This window comes from Rhinoraja longicauda, chromosome 9, assembly GCF_053455715.1.
Source record: "Rhinoraja longicauda isolate Sanriku21f chromosome 9, sRhiLon1.1, whole genome shotgun sequence".
NCBI classification, from domain to species: Eukaryota; Metazoa; Chordata; class Chondrichthyes; order Rajiformes; family Arhynchobatidae; genus Rhinoraja; species Rhinoraja longicauda.
The window spans coordinates 70,402,653-70,424,284 of record NC_135961.1 but is presented as its reverse complement, the minus strand read 5'-3'; the positions used below and the strand labels follow the sequence as shown (position 1 = coordinate 70,424,284).

The window sequence follows — 21,632 nt, the reverse complement described above, 5'->3', positions numbered from 1 at the left end:
GTTCATGTTTATGTAGTTGATAAGGCACTGGGGTGGACTGAGAGTTGATTAACAGAGAACACTCGGGTTGACAAACTGTGACTAGGGGGGTATCGTAGGACACAGTTATTCACAATCTGTCAATTATTTGCTGAGGTAACCGGTGTGATGCTTACAAGTCCGTTGAAGGCAGGAAACTAAATGTATTGTGTATAGTTAATGTTTCCTTATCTTTGAATTTTAAGATTTGTTCTGTCTTAGGAAATAGAATTTCTCTGCTTGGAGTTAAACGAGAACAAAGTGAATCAACTGCTGAAAAAAATTACAGAAATTGAAGCGAGCATCACGGCACTGAGCTGTACCAACTGATGAGGCTGGAGATTACGAAAGAGAACAGATGGCAGTGTCAATAGACAACTGGAACACTAACTGTCCCCATGATTTATGTAATGCAGGCATTGCCTGCTTTGTTTGCAAGTGCGTGTGATTCTGCATTTACTTTGCAAGTCTTTGATCTCGATCCACTTCCAAAATAACAATCACTCCAAATTAACTCCTCAACATCTGCTGTTTTTTCTGTATGGGATATGATTTTGGTTCTTATCCCCTACACTTTTCAAAAATCATGGTTGGGATCTTATTTAGAATCAAAATTTGCACTTGCATTTTGAAATTAAAAGTTTTCTTTTCCTCAGTTGTTGCATATAATCACAAATTTTCTTTGGACGTCCCCAACTTTGATTTGAAATCTAGATGACAAAATTTCCCATTCCGAACATTTCGAAGTGTTTCATGACGATTATATGGGTTTGGAGAAGACTGGCCCTCTGAGCTGAATCAGTGCATCCTGATCCATGTAAATGGCGATGGGCTGTGTATCTGGCACAAGATGTGGCTTCCTCAGGGAAACTGGAAGCTGAACAAAGCCCTGCAACATTGCTGTCATGTCTGCGACAATAAGAAGTTGAAGTTTAAAAAGAGAATCTGGTACCAGTAGAGAAATACACTTCGTTTATGATAGAAATAATGAATACATTATTTTATAAAATGTATGATTCTCATGGTTCCCCATCAAAATGTGTTTCAATAGCTGGTATTCATCGTGTATCAATGTTGATCATTGTGTTCCTTATCATGTCAACTCAAGTAAACCTTTTCATAATTAGTCATATTTTACAATGTATGATAAACGTTACTCGCCTGCAGATATGCTGTGTAAGAACTGTTGTTAAATATGGCGCCTAATATGATTTTCTGATTAATTTTTCATCGTGAACATATTAGCAATTCTGTTTGATGCCAAGAGCCTTCACAAAATAAGCAACAATAATTTTCAAACAGAAGGAATGTGTTGTATTCTGGAGTGCTTGTAAATAAGATGTGTGCAGACCTAGTCTGTTTTTTGCATTTTTGGCATCTCATTTAATTGAATAAAAAGTATTGAATTGTAACAAGTAAATGTTTTATAAAACTGTAAAGATTTGTCGTTTTAGGTGTCTAGAAGGTGGCAATAATTTGTGCAAAAATTAATAGTCTAGACCTAAACTATTCTTTGTTCACATATAATGAAATCCATCCTCTCTGATGAAGTTTTAAACTTCTGAAAATTTGTATTTTTTCTTTCAAACCAAGAAAGATTGTTAAAATCTGTACCGCGGCACGGTAGCGCAGCGGTAGAGTTGCTGCTTTACAGCGAATGCAGCGCCGGAGACTCAGGTTCGATCCTGACTACGGGTGCTGCACTGTAAGGAGTTTGTACGTTCTCTCCGTGACCTGCGTGGGTTTTCTCCGAGATCTTCGGTTTCCTCCCACACTCCAAAGACGTACAGGTATGTAGGTTAATTGGCTGGGTAAATGTGAAAATTGTCCCTAGTGGGTGTAGGACAGTGTTAATGTGCGGGGATCACTGGGCGGCACGGACTTGGAGGGCCGAAAAGGCCTGTTTCCGGCTGTATATATATGATATGATATGATATGATTCTAAACCAGCATTAACTCCCAAGATAAATCTATTACAAATATTTGACACGTGGTTTATGGACCGACTTACTTTCACAGATCTGATTCCAGTACACCCTTTGTTCAGCAGTGGAATTAGAAATAGATGTTCTTTGCATAAATCATTTTGGAGTGGGAATAAAGTGGAGTGAACAGAAACTACCAGTTTGTATTTACACTACTCTGATAGTCTTTCATTTAAAACCTATGAACTGTTCGATCATTAAATCCTGCTGGAATTGCAAATATATATGAATGTTATCACAATTTATACTGATATTGAGATTACAAACATGCAGGAAACTTGCTGTCAAAGAGGAAGTGGTTGTTTTAGAATACATTTTATGGCATTCCTTAATGCAGTAAGCTTAAGGCTGAATCCAATAGGTTGTGCCATTGAGTTTATCCAGTGAGTTTCTGAGCATTTTTCTTCAGGAGGATGTCAGATTCATTTCCTGATCCTTGGGTGTGACTGGAGGAAACTGGGCGGAGAGACAACACCTTTCCTGCTGAGCCTGTGAGCGGTCTGTCAGAGAGCCACATCCTGAGGAGGAAAAACAGGGCTGAGCATCGTGACACCACACCCTGCCACGCTTCCAGCTCTCATGCAGACCCCTGCAATCCGTCTGAAGAAGGGTCCCGATAAGAAGCGTCACCTATACATGTTCCCCACAGATGTTGTCTGACCCACTGAGTTACTCCAGCACTCTGTGAAACGTCACCTATCCACGTTCTCCACAGATGCTGCCTGACCCGCTGAGTTACTCCAGCACTCTGTGAAATGTCACCTATCCATGTTCTCCACAGATGGAATTGTGTACAGATCACCAAACAGCAGTAATGACGTTGGGGACACCACCAAACAGGAAATTAGAGAAGCATGTGGCAAAGATACAGCAGTTATCATGGGTGACTTTAAATTAGATATAGATTGGGCCAACCAAATTGGTAACAACACAGAGGGGGAGGATTTCCTGGAATGTATATAGGATGGTTTTCTAAGCCAATATGTAGAGAAACTGACTAGAGGGCAGGCCATCCTAGACTGAGTATTGTGTAGTGAGGAAGGATTAGTTAGCGATCTTGTTGTGCAAGGCCCCTTGGGCAACAGTGACCATAACATGGTAGAATTCTGCATTAGGATAGAGAGTGACACGGTTAATTCAAAGGCTAGGGTCCTGAACTTGAATAAAGGAGATTTTGAAGGTATGAGATGGGAATTGGCTAGGATAGACTGGCAAATTATACTTAAAGGGTTCACAGTGGAGATGCAATGGCAAAGATTTAAAGACCGCATGGATGAACTCCAAAAATTGAAGACACAAATAATCTCCCGGAAATACTAGGGGGCCGAGGATCTAGTGGGAGGGAGGAACTGAAGGGAATCCACATTAGCCAGAAAATGGTGTTAAGTAAACTGTAGGGACTGAAGGCAGATAAATCCCCAGGGCCTGATAGCATCCCAAGGAATCGTGATGCATTGGTGATCATTTTCCAATGTTCTCTTGACTCTGGATCAGTTCCTGTGGACTGGAGGGTAGCCAATGTAACCCCACTTTTTAAGAAAGGAGGGAGAGAGAAAACGGAATTATAGACCAGTTAGCCTTACATCGGTAGTGGGGAAGATGCTGGAGTCAATTATTAAAGATGTTATAGCAGCGCATTTGGAAAGCAGTGACAGGATCGGTCAAAGTCAGCATGGATTTATGAAGGGGAAATCATGCTTGACTAATCTTTTGGATTTTTTTCAGGATGTAACAAGTAGAATGGATAAGGGAGAGCCAGTGGATGTGGTATATCTGGACTTTCAAAAAGCCTTTGACAAGGTCCCACACAAGAGATTAGTGTGCAAATTTAGAGCACATGGTATTGGGGGTAGGATACTGACATGGATAGAGAACTGGCTGGCAGACAGGAAGCAAAGAGTAGGAATTAACGGGTCAATAGACAATAGACAATAGGTGCAGGAGTAGGCCATTCAGCCCTTCGAGCCAGCACCGCCATTCAATGCGATCATGGCTGATCACTCTCAATCAGTACCCCGTTCCTGCCTTCTCCCCATACCCCCTCACTCCGCTATCCTTAAGAGCTCTATCCAGCTCTCTCTTGAAAGCATCCAACGAACTGGCCTCCACTGCCTTCTGAGGCAGAGAATTCCACACCTTCACCACCCTCTGACTGAAAAAGTTCTTCCTCATCTCCGTTCTAAATGGCCTACCCCTTATTCTTAAACTGTGGCCCCTTGTTCTGGACTCCCCCAACATTGGGAACATGTTATCTGCCTCTAATGTGTCCAATCCCGTAATTATCTTATATGTTTCAATAAGATCCCCCCTCATCCTTCTAAATTCCAGTGTATACAAGCCCAATCGCTCCAGCCTTTCAACATACGACAGTCCCGCCATTCCGGGAATTAACCTAGTGAACCTACGCTGCACGCCCTCCATAGCAAGAATATCCTTCCTCAAATTTGGAGACCAAAACTGCACACAGTACTCCAGGTGCGGTCTCACCAGGGCCCGGTACAACTGTAGAAGGACCTCTTTGCTCCTATACTCAACTCCTCTTGTTACGAAGGCCAACATTCCATTGGCTTTCTTCACTGCCTGCTGTACCTGCATGCTTCCTTTCATTGACTGATGCACTAGGACACCCAGATCTCGTTGAACTCCCCCTCCTCCTAACTTGACACCATTCAGATAATAATCTGCCTTTCTATTCTTACTTCCAAAGTGAATAACCTCACACTTATCTACATTAAACTGCATCTGCCATGTATCCGCCCACTCACACAACCTGTCCAAGTCACCCTGCAGCCTTATTGCATCTTCCTCACAATTCACACTACCCCCCAACTTAGTATCAGAATGGCAGGCACTGACTAGTGGGGTGCCGCAAGGCTCAGTGCTGGGACACCTGTTGTTTCCAATATAAATTAATTATGTAGAAGAGGGAATTAAATGTAACAAGTTTGTGCATGACACAAAGTTGGGTGGCAGTGTGAGCTGTGAGGAGGATGTTATGAGGCTGCAGGGTGACTTGGATAGGTTGGGTGAGTCGGCAGATGCATGGCAGATGCAGTATAATGTGGATAAATGTGAGGTTATCCACTTTGGTGGCAAGCACAAGAAGGCAGATTATTATCTGAATGGTGTCAGATTAGGAGAAGGGGAGGTGCAACGAGACCTGGGTGTCCTTGTACATCAGTCACTGAAAGTAAGCATGCAGGTACAGCAGGCAGTGAAGAAAGCTAATGGCATGTTGGCCTTCATTGCGAGAGGATTTGAATTTAGGAGCAAGGAGGTCCTACTGCAGTTGTACCGGGCCCTGGTGAGACCACACTTGGAATATTGTGTGCAGTTTTGATCTCCTAATTTGAGGAAGGACCTTGCTATTGAGGGACTGCAGTGCAGGTTCACAAGGTTAATTCCCGGGATGGTGGGACTGACGTATGTTGAAAGAATGGGGGGAGTTCAGAACCAGGGGTCACAGTTTAAGAATAAGGAGTAGGCCATTTAGGACTGAGTTGTGGAAAAACATTTTCACCCAGAGAGTTGTGAATCTGTGGAATTCTCTGCCACAGAAGGCAATGGAGGCCAATTAAACATAATTCACGGGATTTTTTTCAGAGAGAGTTAGATTTAACTCTTAGGGCTAAGGGAATCAAGGGATATGGGGAAAAGGCAGGATCATATTGAATGGCGGTGCTGGCTCAAAGGGCCGATTGGCCTTCTCCTGCACCTATTTTCTATGTTTCTACATTTCTATGTTTCTGTATGGTATGCTTGCTTTCATTGGTCAGGGCATTGAATACAAGGAACGGGAAGTTATGAAGCAGCTCTCTAGGACTTTAGTTAGGCGACATTTGGAGTATTGGGTGCAGTTCTGGTCACCCCATTACAGTAAGGATTGGGAGGCTTTGGAAAGGGTGCAGAGGAGTTTTACCAGAGTGATGCCTGGATTGGCTGCAGGAGGGGTTAGGCACACTTGGATTGCTTTTTGTGGAATGCTGGAGGTTGCAGGGAGACCTGATAGAAGTTTATAAAATTATGAAAGGCATGCATAGGCCAAACAGTTGGAACCTCTTCCCAGGGTGGAAAAATCAAATACTAGAGGGCATAGCTTTAAAGCAAGTAACTAAAAAGGCGATATGGGGAGAAAAGATGAAATATGAAAGTAAGTTAGCTAATAATATAAAAGAGGATTTCGAAAGTTTCTTCAAGTATATAAAGAGAAAGAGGCAAGAGTTGATGTTGGACCACTGGAAAATGATACTAAGGAGAAGGTGTTTAGGAAGCTGAATGTTCAGAAGGTGGATTGGTCACCTGGACCAGATGGACTGCATCCCAGGGATATAAAGAGGTGGCTTTAGAGATTGTAGAAGCATTAGTTGTGATCTCGCAATAATCACTAGAGTCAGGAGTGGTCCCAGAAGATTGGAAAATTGCAAATATTACTCCGCTGTTCAAAAAGGGAGCAAGGCTGTGGGAACTATAGGCTGGTTAGCCTGACCAGTGGTTGGTAAGATTTTAGAGTCCATTATAGAAGATGAGGTTTCTGAGTAATTAGAAGCACAATAAAAATAGGCCGAAGTCAGATGGTTTTGTGAAGGGGAGGTCTTGCCTGACAAATCTGCTGCCATTCTTTGAGGAAGTAAATAGCAGGACAGACAAAGGAGAGTCAGTAGATGTTGTTTGCCTGGATTTTCAGAAAGCCGTTTGCTAAGGTGTTACATATGATACGATAGAACTTTATTTATCCCAGGAGGGAAATTGATCTGCCAACAGTCATTAAAAACACAAAATACATGAAACATGAAATTAATTTGTGAGTGGAAAGGATTAGGGAGGATCGGGGTGGGGGGGGGGGAGGGGAGTCAGTCTACTCCACAGCAGAAGGGGGAGGAGTTGTACAGTTTGATAGCCACAGGGAAGAAGGTTCTCCTGTGGCATTCTGTACTGCTTCTTGATGGAACTATTTGTTGCTGAAGGGTCTCCTCAGGTTGACCAATGTGTCATGGAGGGGGTGAGCTGTATTGTCCAGGATGCTCCACACTTTGAGGAGCATCCTCCCCTCCAAGACCACCTCCCATGAAACCCACTCCATCCCCAGGACGGAGCCAGCCTTCCTGATGAGTTTGTTGATCCTATTGGCATCTGCGACCTTGGTTACCACTGGCTACCACAAATTGGTAGAACATCTGCGGCATCTTACTGCAGACGTTGAAGGAGCGGAGCCTTCTCAAAATGTGAGACCACTGAAGAAGATGGGAGCCTATGGTATCAGAGGGAAGATGCGAGCAAGGTTAGCAGGTTGGCTGGATAGCAGAAGGCAGAGTGGCAATAAAGGGGGCTCTTTATTAGAGGGAGTGTGGGAATCAGAGCGCCCTCTTCCCATTAGAGGGAGCTTGGGAACCTTCAGGATTTTCAAACGGAGGCACAAGGAACTGCAGATGCTGGAATCTTGCATAGAATACAAAGTGCTGGAGGAACTCAGCCAGTCAGGCAGCATCCCTGGAGAACGTGAATATGTTTTGTGTCAAGACCCTTTTTCAAAGTGATTGTAGGGGTTGGGGGGGTCGGCTGGAAGCGAGAGAGAGTGGGGCAATACTTCATGTGGGGGGGAGGCTGGAAGCGAGGGAGAGAGGGGCAAGGCTTGGTGTGTCGGGGGGAGGCTGGAAGCGAGAGAGAAAGGGGCAATGTTGGTGTGAGGGGGAGAGCTGGAAGCGATAGAGAGTAGGGCAATGCTTGGTGTGGGGGGGGAGGCTGGATCGACCCTTCACTGGCACAACACTCCAATGTGCTTCATGTCCGCTCACCTCTTCAATGACCCTGATCGGCATTTGAAAATTATTTAAATAGATTTAAATAATTATAAAAGTATGAATATTTTCAACAGTGTTGATTTTATTTAAAGCATTAAAATACTATCAACTGATTTAAAACATTTCAATATGACTGCATTTCTTGTAGTTACCTTTCTTCAATAGGACCATGATTCCCACCAGTGAAGCTGGCAGGGGTTTGTATCAACATGCTTCTTGTAAATGTAAGTGGACATTTCACCCCATTCTTTAGCACACCCACTGCTTTACAACTTCCCAAAACACGACCTCGCACATATCCACGATGAAATGAACTTGTTACTGAGAGGATTATTCTAGAAATGTACGTATTCTTATTTGGAAATTAGTTGCAATCTCCTCAGTGTTGACTGTAGATCCATGTCTGGTTTTACTGTTGTGCATCCGGTCTATAATCCAGGCCGGGTTTTGTACTGCGTTATCCTGGTGTTGGCACTGCTAACAGCTAGTGAGGAGACTATCCTGAGAGCTGGAGGTAACGGTAGCCAGCATCTGTACTGCCAATAATCTGCTAATAAAGGACTTATATACACCGGAGTGCCTCTGAATGTACCCACTCACAAACATGGTGTCAGAAGTGGCCGTAATTTAGCTTTTTGAGTCACCACCACTTGTTTCCTCAAGACGTTTGACATCTCTAACCATGGCTGAATCTTTTCGGAAGCCTGATCCACTTGTCTTCGACGACAACATCGGTGAATGTTGGCGCACCTTCAAGGAGGATCACGATGTATTCATGGCTGCTGCACACCACGACAAGACTCCCCGCGTACAAGCATCCATTCTCCTCAATCTAGCAGGTTTGGAAGCAATCCGTCGGGCAAGACTGTTTGTTTATGCTGAGGCTGTGCTGGATGCGGCTGGTGCAGTTACCACACCTGCCCAGACGGTTCATGACCCTGTGTGCCTTAAGAATACATTTCAGCAACTGTGTGATCCACAGACTAACCTTATCATGGAACGGCACAAATTCTTTGCATGTGCCCAGAAACCGGGTGAGCCGGTTGAAGCCTGTATAAACTCTTTGAAACACGCCGCGTCGAGTTGCAGATTTGGTGACCTCTGAGATGAACTCACTAGACAGGCTGGTGTGTGGTATCACTAATGACAAATTGAGAAGGGACCTTCTGCGTGATTGCGATCTGACTCTAGCTAAAGCGATCAGCACCTGTCGGATTTATGAATTGACAGATGTCCACTCAAAAACTTTGAGTGCCGTGCCTCAGCCTGTTTTCCACATTGACTCGACAGGACCGTATATCAGAAAGGAACGTCGACCATTCAAAGTGACACAAGCCCAGCCTGGCAGGTCTGGCATAAGATTTGTTAACAATTGCACTAATTGGGGTTACTCTCATATAGCCAAATGGGAGAACTGCCCGGCTTTTGGACAAATTTGTCATGGTTGCAAACGAAGAAATCATTTCTGGAAATGCTGCAGAAGTTCCAATACGATTGAGACAAAACAAGCTGTACATTGGATAGACCCGGAGCCTTCACACGACTTATCTGATAGTGATACTGTAAACTTTCCAGAGATTATGCCTTCAGTGGATGGAGTTCGCCTCAATACACACTCTGTCCGGTGCCAGTTAATTAAACACAAAGATCCCATGGTCACATTAAAGATAAACAATGTGCCTGTTGTTGTGAAGATAGACACAGGTGTGGCGTGCAATGTCATATCTCATGCCGAGTTTTCAAGGCTTCGCAGAGCTGAAGAATTAAAACCATGCGACACAACCCTCCCAGCATACGGGGGGAACGAAGTGCTTCCTCTTGGAGTGGTGGAGCTAGAGTGCCACCTCGGGGCGCAATCGTACAATTTGCAATTCTACGTCGTTGATCGCACAGTCGTGCCTCTCCTTAGCATGTATCGACATGGGACTGGTTTCATTCGACAAGGCCGTGCATCAGCTTGCGCCAGTCCCAGACTCCACACGACGTATCCTCGCGGACTACAAGGATCTCTTCAGCGATGAACTAGGCAGGCTGCCTGTCACGTACTCAGTGACTATTGACCCGGATGTGAGACCCGTGGTCCGCCTTGCTCATCGCATCCCAGTCGCCATGCGAGACCAGGTTAAGGCAGAGCTCGACAGGATGGAAGCTCTAGGAGTTATTACTCCTGTTATGGAGCCCACTGGCTGGGTGTCCTCGATGGTGGCGGCCACCAAGAAGAACAAGCAGGAGATACGTACATGCATCAACCCGAGGGATTTAAACTGCACTCAAGCGACATCATCACGGGATGCGCACCTTGCACGAGGTGGCTGCACACATGAGCAAGGCGACAGTGTTCGCCATTCTCGACGCCAAGACCTCGTTCTTGCAAATTCCCCTGGACCACAAATCATCTCTGGTCACTACTTTCAGCACATCCTTCGGACGCTGCAGATTCTTGCGGATGCCGTTCGGGATTAATGTGGCCAGTGAAGTGTTTCAACGTTCTATGGAGCAGCTCTTCAACAGATACCCCTGTGCAATTGTTATTGATGACATTATCGTGGTGGGTAAGGACGTGCAGGAGCACGATGTTAACTTAAGGAAGGTACTCAATCGTGCCAGGGAGGTACATTTAAAACTCAACCCCAACAAGTGCAGGTTCCGTGTCAACAAGGTCAACTATGTGGTGTCTGCAACAGCTCCTCTGCCTGTTCCATCTTCACCTCCATATTCATCGCCTGTTCCACAGTTTCCTGCTTCGTCTCCAGGGACGTTGATTCAGTCTCCTTCGCCTGGAATTACCTGCTCTCTCCCCGGATAAGAAGAATGGAGATGGTCTCTATCGTACACGTGCTGGTCGTGTTTGCAGGCCGGTTGTGAAGTTTCCAGACTATGTTTAACTTTCCTCCAGTTTGTCACCGATTGTTATACATGACGTGCTTAGTTTATGGGTCTGTATCGTTGTTGATTCGTTAAGAGGGGGGACGAGCTAAAGGGGCGTAACTACAAAAGTATGGCGCATAACATGAGTGACACCATTACACTAATCTACATGTGGGACATGTTTTCTCCAGTGAGGGCCTCAAGGCTGATCCTGAGAAGACAGCAGCCATCAGTGAGATGGCAGTACTGACTGAGGTCACCAGCCTGCAGAGGTTCCTGGGCATGGTGAACTATCTTGGTAAGTTTATTCCTCACTTTAGCGAACTCTCCGCTCCACTGTGACGGCTTATTCACAAAGACATTGCATGGACGTGGCATGAGCAACAACAGTGACCTGGGTGTCGTGGTGCACCAGTCATTGAAAGTAGGCATACAGGTGCAGCAGGCAGTGAAGAAAGCAAATGGTATGTTGGCATTCATAGCGAGGGGATTTGAGTTTAGGAGCAGGGAGGTTCTGCTGCAGTTGTACAGGGCATTGGTGAGACCACACCTGGAGTATTGCGTACAGTTTTGGTCTCCTAATCTGTGGAAAGACATTCTTGACATAGAGGGAGTACAGAGAAGGTTCACCAGATTGATTCCTGGGATGGCAGGACTTTCATATGAAGAAAGACTGGATAGACTCGGCTTGTACTTGCTGGAATTTAGAAGATTGAGGGGGGATCTTATAGAAACTTCTTAAGAGGTTGGACAGGCTAGATGCAGGAAGATTGTTCCCGATGTTGGGGAAGTCCAGAACAAGGGGTAACAGTTTAAGGATAAGGGGGAAGTCATTTAGGACCGAGTTGATAAAAAGTTTTTTTTCACACAGAGAGTGGTGAATCTGTGGAATTCTCTGCCATAGAAGGTAGTTGAGGCCAGTTCATTGGCTATATTTAAGAGGGAGTTAGATGTAGCCGTTGTGGCTAAAGGGATCAGGGGGTATGGAGAGAAGGCAGGTACGGGATACTGAGATGGATGATCAGCCATGATCATATTGAATGGCGGTGCAGGCTCGAAGGGCCGAATGGCCTTCTCCTGCACCTATTTTCTATGTTTCCATGACCTTTTGACGCTCTCATACACCTGATGTCGTGTCCTCCCACCCTGGCATATTTTGACGTCAATCGACCAGTTACGCTGACCTGCGACACATCCCAGTACGGCCTCAGCGCTGCGTGCCGGCAGGATGGACAGCCCATTGCTTATGCCTCACGGACCATGATGGATGCAGAGATACACTACGCACAAATCGAGAAAGAACTGTTGGCGGTTGCCTTTGCGTGCGAAAAGTTCAATGACTACATTTTCGGCAAGACTGCCGTTGTGGAGACTGATCAGCAACCACTGATTTCCACACTGAACAAACCACTCGAAGCTGCCCAGGCGAGACTGCAACGGATGCTGCTGCGTCTCCAAAAATACCACATGACACTCATTTACCAAGCCGGCAAGGACATGCACCTGGCTGACACCCTGTCCTGTGCGCCCAGGAAGACCTAGAACCAGCATGCTGCAGAGAAGGATTGTTTTGACATAATGATGGTCGATCATCTCCCCTGGTCTTGTCTGGACATGTTAGTGGCACACACGGCAGAGGACAACACTTTGCAGTCACTCGCGTCCGTCATTCGACACGGTTGGCCGGGCAAGTTGCATATGTCACCACTCTCTGTACAGCCGTACTTCCCCGTTAGAGATGAGCTGGTTATCGAGAATGGGGTCATTATGAAAGGCCACAAAGCAGTGATCCCTGCCTCACTACGGCAGCAGTACTTCGACGCAATACATAGGTGCCACCATGGCGCTGAGGCAATGGTTCAGCGGGCGAAAGGTATGTGTTTCTGGCCTGTTATGTCTGACTGCGTGCACCAGAGGGTGCAATCATGTGCAGTATGTAACAGCTTGGCCCCGCATCAGCAAAGGGAACCGCGTTTGCTGTACCCGGTTCCTGATTTACCCTGGTCCTCTGTGGCCACTGACATTTTTGAGTGGCGTGGCAATCAATATCTGGTCCGGGTGGTTTGAGATCGATTTGCTCCGCACAATTTCCTCAGCGGCGATAATTCAAAAACTGGCAAGACATTTCTCGGTCCATGGGTCTCCTCACGCCCTCATGTCGGATAATGCCGGTCAATTTACCAGTCAGTGTTTCAAGGACTTTGCTACGCGCTGGGATTTTAAACACGTCACCAGCAGCCTGGAGTATCGACAGTCGAATGGGCTAGCCGAGAGGGCTGTCGTAATGCCAAACAGGTCATGGAGAGATCCAGAAGAGCCGGGTCCAATGTATTCCTGGACCTCCTCAATCTCCGTAACGTTTCATGTGACCCGGTGTTGGGTTCGCCAGCCCAACGTTTAATGTCCAGACAAACTCGTACCACCCTTCCTGTTGCAAGACACCTGTTGCAGCCCCGAGTTCACGAGCCCCAATCTGTTCAGGCTCAGCTGCAACATAAACGGCAGATCCAGAAGGCGTATTACGACAGGTCTAGCCGTCCTCTCCAGCCTCTGTCGGAGGGTCAGATGGTCCGGCTGCAGACCCAGAAGGGTCATGATCGGCTGGGTGCAGTTAGTGGGACCTGCCAGGAGCCACGGTCCTATCTTGTCCAATCGGAAGGAGGAACCTACCGGCGGAACAGAAAACACCTTCTACCGGTGAATGAGCCGGTGCCATCTCAGCAGCATCCGCATGGCTACACGGAGATCGCAGATGGCAGGTTACAGACCGATGGAGGCCAGGCGTCGGCAGACCACAAGCTGGCCTTTACACCAACAAAAGAGCCACTGGTGCCGGTGATGGAATCTCCAATAAAATCGCCGATAGTCACCCGTGACATCACCGGTCCAGTCTCCTGTGCAAAAGGCTGTTGTGAGACCAGTGCCGTTTGAACTACCACCTACGGAACTACCACCTACGGAGAGCCTGTATCGTACTCCTGCAGGACGGGTCTGTTAGCCCAATCCCAAGTACCAAGACTGTGGCTAGACACTTATTATGGACTCTGATTAATTACCGTTCCCTTTCATTTATCTTACTCAATTTGTATCCTCCTCTGCTTAGCGTTTGTTGTAGTTGCTGTTTTCATCCCTTATATTAGGATGTTGGAAGGCTATAGTTTTTTTTCATATTGTAGTGGCTTTATATACTCTTATCTAGTTTGGGGGCTTATGCTTAAGAGGGGGGATGTAGATCCATGTCTGGTTTTACTGTTGTGCATCCGGTCCATAATCCAGGCTGGGTTTTGTATTGCGTTATCCTGGTGTTAGTTAGGAGACTATCCTGAGGGTTGGAAGTAACGGTAGCCAGCATCTATACTGCTAATCATCTGCTAATAAAGGACTTATATACACCGGAGTGCCTCTGAATGTACCCACTCACAAACAGACCATCATCCCACTTTCCCTGAACACCAAACAGGAAAAGGGTCCTGACCTGAATTGTCAGCCATTCCTTCTCTCCAGAGTAGCTGCCTGATCCGCTGAGTTACTCCAGCACTTTGTCTTTTTAAAACCAGCATCTGCGGTTCCTTGTGTTGTTTTGATATTTCAGAACACCTGATTGAAGTGTTTAAACAATGAAGTACTCGGACAGATAACCAAGAGAGATCCAAGAGTTTCTGTAAGGACGAGAGATATAGATTGGCAAAGAAATAAGGGAGGGAATTCCAAAATGTAGCTTTTTGGCAACTGAAAGCATGCCGAAAGATGAATAAATCCAGGGATGAAGAGGCTGGACTTGGAGAAGAATAAGTTGTGTTGAAGGCCAGAGAGACATCAGCGATAGGCAGTGTTGACCAATGGAAATGTTATGTTTTTGATATTTTAACTAGGTTATTGAACACAGGGATGCTGTCTGACTCTCTGAGCTTTACTCCAGCACTTTGTGTCATTTTGTGAAGTAGCATCTACCGTTCCATGTGTTTACAACATAATGAATTAGGTTAGGAAATATCAAAATGGGGGTTAATTTTTCACAATATGCCTATTGTGGCACAGGCCAAGATTCTCAGCAAATCAGTGGCCACATCTTGACAGGACATGAACTTGCAGGTCCCATCCATCCGCACTCAGACTATAAACTGTCTGTATTTAACTCCAGCATCGCTCTGTAAACCAACTCCAGGATCTACACTACTAAATAATTCACTTCCAAATTAATCCAAACACTGCAGTTACCAGAACACTATTTTATCAACTAATGAAATAGCAGAGGCCAGAGTGTAATCAGTTGAAATGGAACGTTGTGCACAAATGGCCGTTAGAAAAACAGAAATTTCTCCACCGGTTAATGACAGGAGGATGAGTGGAAGTGAGATTAGCACCACTCACAACGGATTACTGGCGGCTACACACAGACACATAAAGGAGGACGGGTCATGGCACTCAGTGCTGGGCATCAATACATTAAATATACGTGGCTCTTTGTATGTTCACCACCTTGATCCACCTTAAATTCATCAAGGTGTGGTCCACACACACAGGACAAAAACTGATCTGAGGCCTGGACCAGTGTTGTGTGATTCTTCACGGCTGGTTAAATGCACTGCTGATTAAAGTGGAGGAGGTGCTTCATTTGAATTATGCCAGGTAAAGGCCAGAGAGAGAGACCAGATAAGTCACTTGTGGTTTGGCCATTTCTACCAATTCTGAACGTACAACATGTCAAGTAATTAGTAAACAATATGCAGGAATTCTGAGACCAATTGTGGTGGAATATTAAGGGATGTAGTTGGTGCAGGTTTGTAGGTTAATTGGCTTGGCACAAGTGTACATTGTCCCTAGTGTGTGTAGGATAGCGTGAATGTGTGGGGATTGCTGGTCGGTGCGGACCCAGTGGGCCAAAGGGCCTGTTTCCGCGCTGTATCTCTAAACTAAACTAAAGTGTAGCTGAGGCAGAGACTGAGGCAGAGGTGGAGAAAGCACAAGCAACCTACCCCTACCTCCCTCCCTCCCTCGGCCTCGAGTTCCAACCACAGGACATTCTGGCAGCACCAATGGTTTCCAGGTCAGAATCTGGAATTATTGACAGACTGAGATACTTTGATGCAGCGGATGCTGAAATCCGAAATAAAAGCAGAGACTGATGGGAATATTCGGAGGGTCATGTTTGCTACAATGAAAGGCCTTTAACCCAAAAGCAACGTTGTCTCTCTCACCCCACACTCTGAGTAGATACATCGTCAAACTGAGGAACCAGTTTGATACTCCAGCATCTGCAGTTATTTTCTTACACAACCAGTTTGATACTCCACATTAGAGGCAAAGAAACAAACTAACATTATTTTGTAACTTTGATTAATTTTCAACATTTAATCCCTCATTTCAATTTTCCAGTAACAGTTTAATTATGTTTTGGGGCAATTTATCTTCTTGTCCACATGAAGATTAGCAGGTTTGGCTACACAAGACTAATACCACTTCAGGGGCAGCTAACTCTTATTAAGATACATTTTGTTGTGTGTACAACTTTGCAAATTTTAAAAAACAATTAAAAACAGATCATGTAATCTTCACTGAGACAAGGCACAGATATTTAAACAAACCTGCAAAAAGATAATTACACAAAAACAGGTATGTAGGTTAATTGGCTGGGTAAATGTAAAAATTGTCCCTAGTGGGTGTAGGATAGTGTTAATGTACGGGGATCACTGGGCGGCACGGACTTGGAGGGCCGAAAAGGCCTGTTTCCGGCTGTATATATATGATATGATATGATAAGTTGAATAGAAGTTTTAAAAAAAACAAGAGTTTCTCTGGATATTTAAAAATAAAGGATTTATTGGACAAAGTCAGTATTGGACTTTTTGAAAGCAGGTTTGTGGTGTTAATAATGGAAACCAAGATTCTGGAAATATTTGATACCAGCTGACAATAAGAGAGGATGTGTGTCATCCCAGAAATGGCGGAGGGAGGAAGGGAGGGTCTCGGTAACACATTGTGGGAGTGGGGATCGTAGGGCCAAGGGCCACGGATTACAAGGTCATCGGTCATAAGGAATGGGTATAGAATTAGGCCATTCGGCCCATCAAGTCTGCTCCGCCATTCAATCAAGGCTGATCTATCTATCTTGGACTTCATCCAAGAGACAAGAAGAAAACTCAGGGGAGGCAGCAGTGGTAATATTCCACACGTTAGAATCAGGGCTGCTCTAGCCGAGGTGTGGAGCAAGCAGCCAACTAGGATGTATCACCCAACGACAGCCTAAGAAGAAGAAGAGAATCAGGGAAGTTTCCAATATATTGGGAAAGAGCAAATGTAGTAATTTTATTCAAAAGTGAGTGGCAGAAAGCGATGAACTGCGAATAGTTCGTTTGACCTCTGTTCAAGGTTCTGTTGAAGATATTATGGCATTTAGAAAACATCAAAATCATCAGGCAAAGTTAACGCGGTTTGTGTAAGAGAAATGATGTTTGACACGTTTATAGGCATTCTTTGAAGAAATAACATTTTGTGTACGAAAGGGAGTCTGTGGATGAAGGGGATTCTGACTTTTGAAGACTGACTCTGGAACTTTCTTTCTCATAGGACTAGAAGCAGAATCTGTGAATATTTTGAAGGTAGATGTTTGACAGGAGGGTGCCATGGATGGACAGGAACACAGAGTTGCAGTTACAATCAAGTCAGCCACAACCACACTGAGGAACAGCTTTGCACGGTTGATGGTGCTCTGCTACGTTTGATTACTTCGTCTGCCTGTCACCATGCGGAAATGGTCCAACTCCAGTTTAGGAGAGACTTGATTGAAAGGCGAAGAAGGGAAGAGAGATTTACTGCAAAACAATTGGACCCGCATTGAGGAGTTTGGATATGAGCCTGGAATATCAGTTTATATCCTATATCCTCTCCGCTCCAACTTTTTTAGATATTTCCTGGCTTCCTATTAAACTTTGCCACTAGAATTGTCTTTGTCACTTACAATCCCATGCAAAGATCTTTCCTCAGTTCACAAGTTATAGGAGTAGAATTAGGCCATTCAGCCCATCGAGTCTACTCCGCCATTCAATCATGGCTGATCTCTGCCTCCTAATCCCATTCTCCTGCCTTCTCCCCATAACCCTTGACACCCATTCTAATCAATAATTTGTCTATCTCTGCCTTAAAAATGTCCACTGACACGGCCTCCACAGCCCTCTGACCAAAGAAGTTCTTCCTCACCTCCTGTCTAAAAGAGCGCCTTTAATTCTGAGGCTGTGACCTCTGGTCCTAAACTCCCCACCTGTGGAAACACATTCACTCTATGCCTTTCATTATTCTGTAAGTTTCAATGAAGTCCCCGATGATGAGAACATACAGGGAACGATTAGCAAGTTTGCTGATGATACAAAAGTGAGTGGTTTTGCAGATAGTGAAGATGGTTGTGAAAGATTGCAGCAGGATCTAGATCGTTTGGCCAGGTGGGCGGAGGAATGGTTGATGGAATTTATTACAGAGAAGTGTGAGGTGTTGCATTTTGGGATGTCCAACAAGGGCAGGACCTACACATTGAATGGTAGGCTTCTGGGGAGTGTTATAGAGCAGAGGGGTCTAGGAGTAGACAATAGACAATAGGTGCGGGAGTAGGCCATTCGGCCCTTCGAGCCAGCACCACCATTCAATGTGATCATGGCTGATCATTCTCAATCAGTACCCCGTTCCTGCCTTCTCCCCATACCCCCTAACTCCACTATCCTTAAGAGCTCTATCTAGCTCTCTCTTGAATGCATTCAGAGAATTAGCCTCCACTGCCTTTTGAGGCAGAGAATTCCACAGATTTACAACTCTGACTGAAAAAGGGTTTTCCTCATCTCCGTTCTAAATGGCCTACCCCTTATTCTCTAAACTGTGGCCCCAACATTGGGAACATGTTTCCTGCCTCTAACGTGTCCAACCCCTTAATAATCTTATATGTTTCAATAAGATCCCCTCTCATCCTTCTAAATTCCAGTGTATACAAGCCTAGTCGCTCCAGTCTTTCAACATATGACAGTGCCGCCATCCCGGGAATTAACCTAGTAAACCTACGCTGCACGCCCTCAATAGCAAGAATATCCTTCCTCAAATTTGGAGACCAAAACTGCACACAGTATTCCAGGTGCGGTCTCACTTGGGCCCTGTACAACTGCAGAAGGACCTCTTTGCTCCTATACTCAACTCCTCTTGTTATGAAGGCCAACATTCCATTGGCTTTCTTCACTGCCTGCTGTACCTGCATGTTTCCTTTCAGTGACTGATGCACTAAGACACCCAAATCTCATTGTACGTCCCCTTTTCCTAACTTGACACCATTCAGATAATACTCTGCCTTCCTATTCTTACCACCAAAGTGGATAACCTCACACTTATCCACATTAAACTGCATCTGCCATGCATCCGCCCACTCACACAACCTGTCCAAGTCACCCTGCAACCTCATAGCAACTTCCTCACAGTTCACACTGCCACCCAGCTTTGTATCATCTGCAAATTTGCTAATGTTACTTTTAATCCCTTCATCCAAGTCATTAATGTATATTGTAAATAGCTGCGTTCCCAGCACCGAGCCTTGCCGTACCCCACTAGTCACTGCCTGCCATTCTGAAAGGGACCTCTTAATCCCTACTCTGCTTTCTGTCTGTCAACCAATTTTCTATCAATGTCAGTACCTTACCCCCAATAGCATGTGCTCTAATTTTGCCCACTAATCTCCTATGTGGGAACTTGTCGAAGGCTTTCTGAAAGTACAGGTGCATGGTTCCTTGAAGGTCGAGTCGCAGGTAGATAAGGTGTTCAAAAAGTCTTTTGGCACTTTGGCCTTCATCAGTCAGAGTATAGAGGATAGAAGTTGGGAGGTCATGTTGCAGTCGTATAAGACGTTGGTGAGACTGCATTTAGAATATTGTGTTCAGTTCAGGTTACCATGTTATAGGAAAGATATTGTCAAGTTTGAAAGGGTTCAGAAAAGATTTGCGAGAATGTTGCCAGAACTAGAGGGTGTGAGCTATAGGGAGAGGTTGGGTAGGCTGAGTCTTTATTCCATGGAACGCAGGAGGATGAGGGGAGATCTTATAGAGGCGTACAAAATCATGAGAGGAATAGATCAAAGTTTTCAAAGGTTCCAAGGTCTTTTATTACCACATGTACCAATTAAGATACAGTGATATGCGATATGATATTAAGAATAAGGGGTAGGCCATTTAGAACGGAGATGAGGAAAAACTTTTTCAGTCAGAGAGTTGTAAATCTGTGGAATTCTTGCCACAGAAGGCAGTGGAGGCCAATTCTCCGGATGCTTTCAAGAGAGAGCTAGATAGAGCTCTTAAAGATAGCGGAGTCAGGGGGTATGGGGAGAAGGCAGGAACGGGGTACTGATTGTGGATCATTAGCGATGATCACAATGATTGGTGATGCTGGCTCGAAGGGCCGAAAGGCCTCCTCCTGCACCTATTGTCTATTACCATACAGCCATATGAAAAAAAAAATTACGAGACACACAATTGCATAAAAGTTAACATAAACATCCACCACAGCGGATTCCCCCACGTTCCTCACTGTGACTTCTGACCAGAGACCACGAGCTCCGTGACGTTAAGTCCGCAGGCTCCCACGGTTGGAGCTCCGAGGTCGACCTCTGGCAAAGAGATCACGGGCTCCGCGATGTTAAAGTCTCTTAGACTCCCCACGGTGGAGCTCTCAAAGATTGGTCTCCAACAAAGGCCGCCAACTCCTCAATGTTAGGCCGCAGTGCGGACGGAGATATGATACGGAAAAAAATCACATCTCCGTCGAGGTAAGAGATTAGAAAAAGTTTCCCCAACACCCCTACCTCCCACATAAAACAAGCTAAAGAACACTAAAACCATACATTTAACACATACAATAAAACACAAAGAAGAAAAGGACAGACAGACTGTTGGCGAGGCAGCCATTGCTGGCGCCACCCGGTGGAAGAACCCGGGTAGATGCAGAGTCTCTTGCCCAGAGTAGGGGAATCGAGGACCAGAGGACACGGGTTCAGATTTAATAACAATCCGAAGGGTAACTTTTTCACACAGAGGGTGGTGGGTGTATGGAACAAGCTGCCAGAGGAGGTTGAGGCTGGGACTATCCCAGCGTTTAAGAAACAGTCAGACAGGTACATGGACAGGACAGGTTTGGAGGGATATGGACCAAGCGTGGGCAGGTGGGACTAGTGTAGCTGGGACATGTTGGGTGGTGTGGGCAAGTTGGGCTGAAAGGCCTGTTTCCACAGTGTATCACTCTGTGACTGCATGACTCGACATTTCAAGTTGCAGAGCCAAGAAAGAGGAAGATGGAGTGAGATTGAAAGACTTTCATCACCGATCACCACACTGGCTCTCAGGTCTTTGGAAGAACTGGCGACCTGATCAATGGTCGTACTTCCACAAGCATCATTAAAACACGCAAATCTGCTTCTCGTTCAACGTCATCTCTGAACCAGAGCTCCCCGCTGTCTGTACAAATGTCAAAGGCTTTGGAGAATCTGACCAACTTTTCCTGTCCTGGCGATTGTGGCTTGGATATTTCCCACCGAGACCCCCCCGAAATATGCCCTTAAACATGGCCCCACGAGAGAGAGGGGGAGAGAGAGAGAGGGAGAGAGAGAGAGGGGGAGAGAGAGAGGGGAGAGAGAGAGGGGGGAGAGAGAGGGGGGAGAGAGAGGGGGGAGAGAGAGGGGGGAGAGAGAGAGGGGGAGAGAGAGAGGGGAGTTAGAGAGGGGAGAGAGAGGGGGGAGAGAGAGAGGAGGAGAGAGAGGGGAGAGAGAGAGAAGGGGGAAAGAGGGTAGAGAGGAAGGGGAGAGAGAGGGGAAGAGAAAGGGGGTGAGAGAGAGGAGGGGAGAGAGAGGGGAGAGAGGGGGGGGAGAGAGAGAGGGGGAGAGAGAGAGGGGGAGAGAGAGAGGGGGAGAGAGGGGGGAGAGCGACACTAAAATAGACTCAAAATGCTG

At 45.7% G+C, this 21,632-nt stretch overlaps 1 protein-coding gene across 2 annotated transcripts in view; it reads left to right on the top strand.

The window, feature by feature from the left end:
- Positions 1-17,520, top strand: part of commd1 (copper metabolism (Murr1) domain containing 1) — a 58,005-nt gene extending 40,485 nt beyond the window's left edge. Inside the window, exon 3 of one of the 2 annotated variants that reach the window (XM_078405710.1) lies at positions 17,237-17,520. In XM_078405710.1, the coding sequence (XP_078261836.1) occupies positions 17,237-17,242 (6 nt within the window). In that variant the 3' untranslated portion in view covers positions 17,243-17,520. Of the gene's footprint in view, positions 1-240; positions 2,229-17,236 lie in introns of those variants that run through there. The other variant, XM_078405709.1, reaches the window with a different exon arrangement.
- Positions 17,521-21,632: the final 4,112 nt, after the last annotated feature.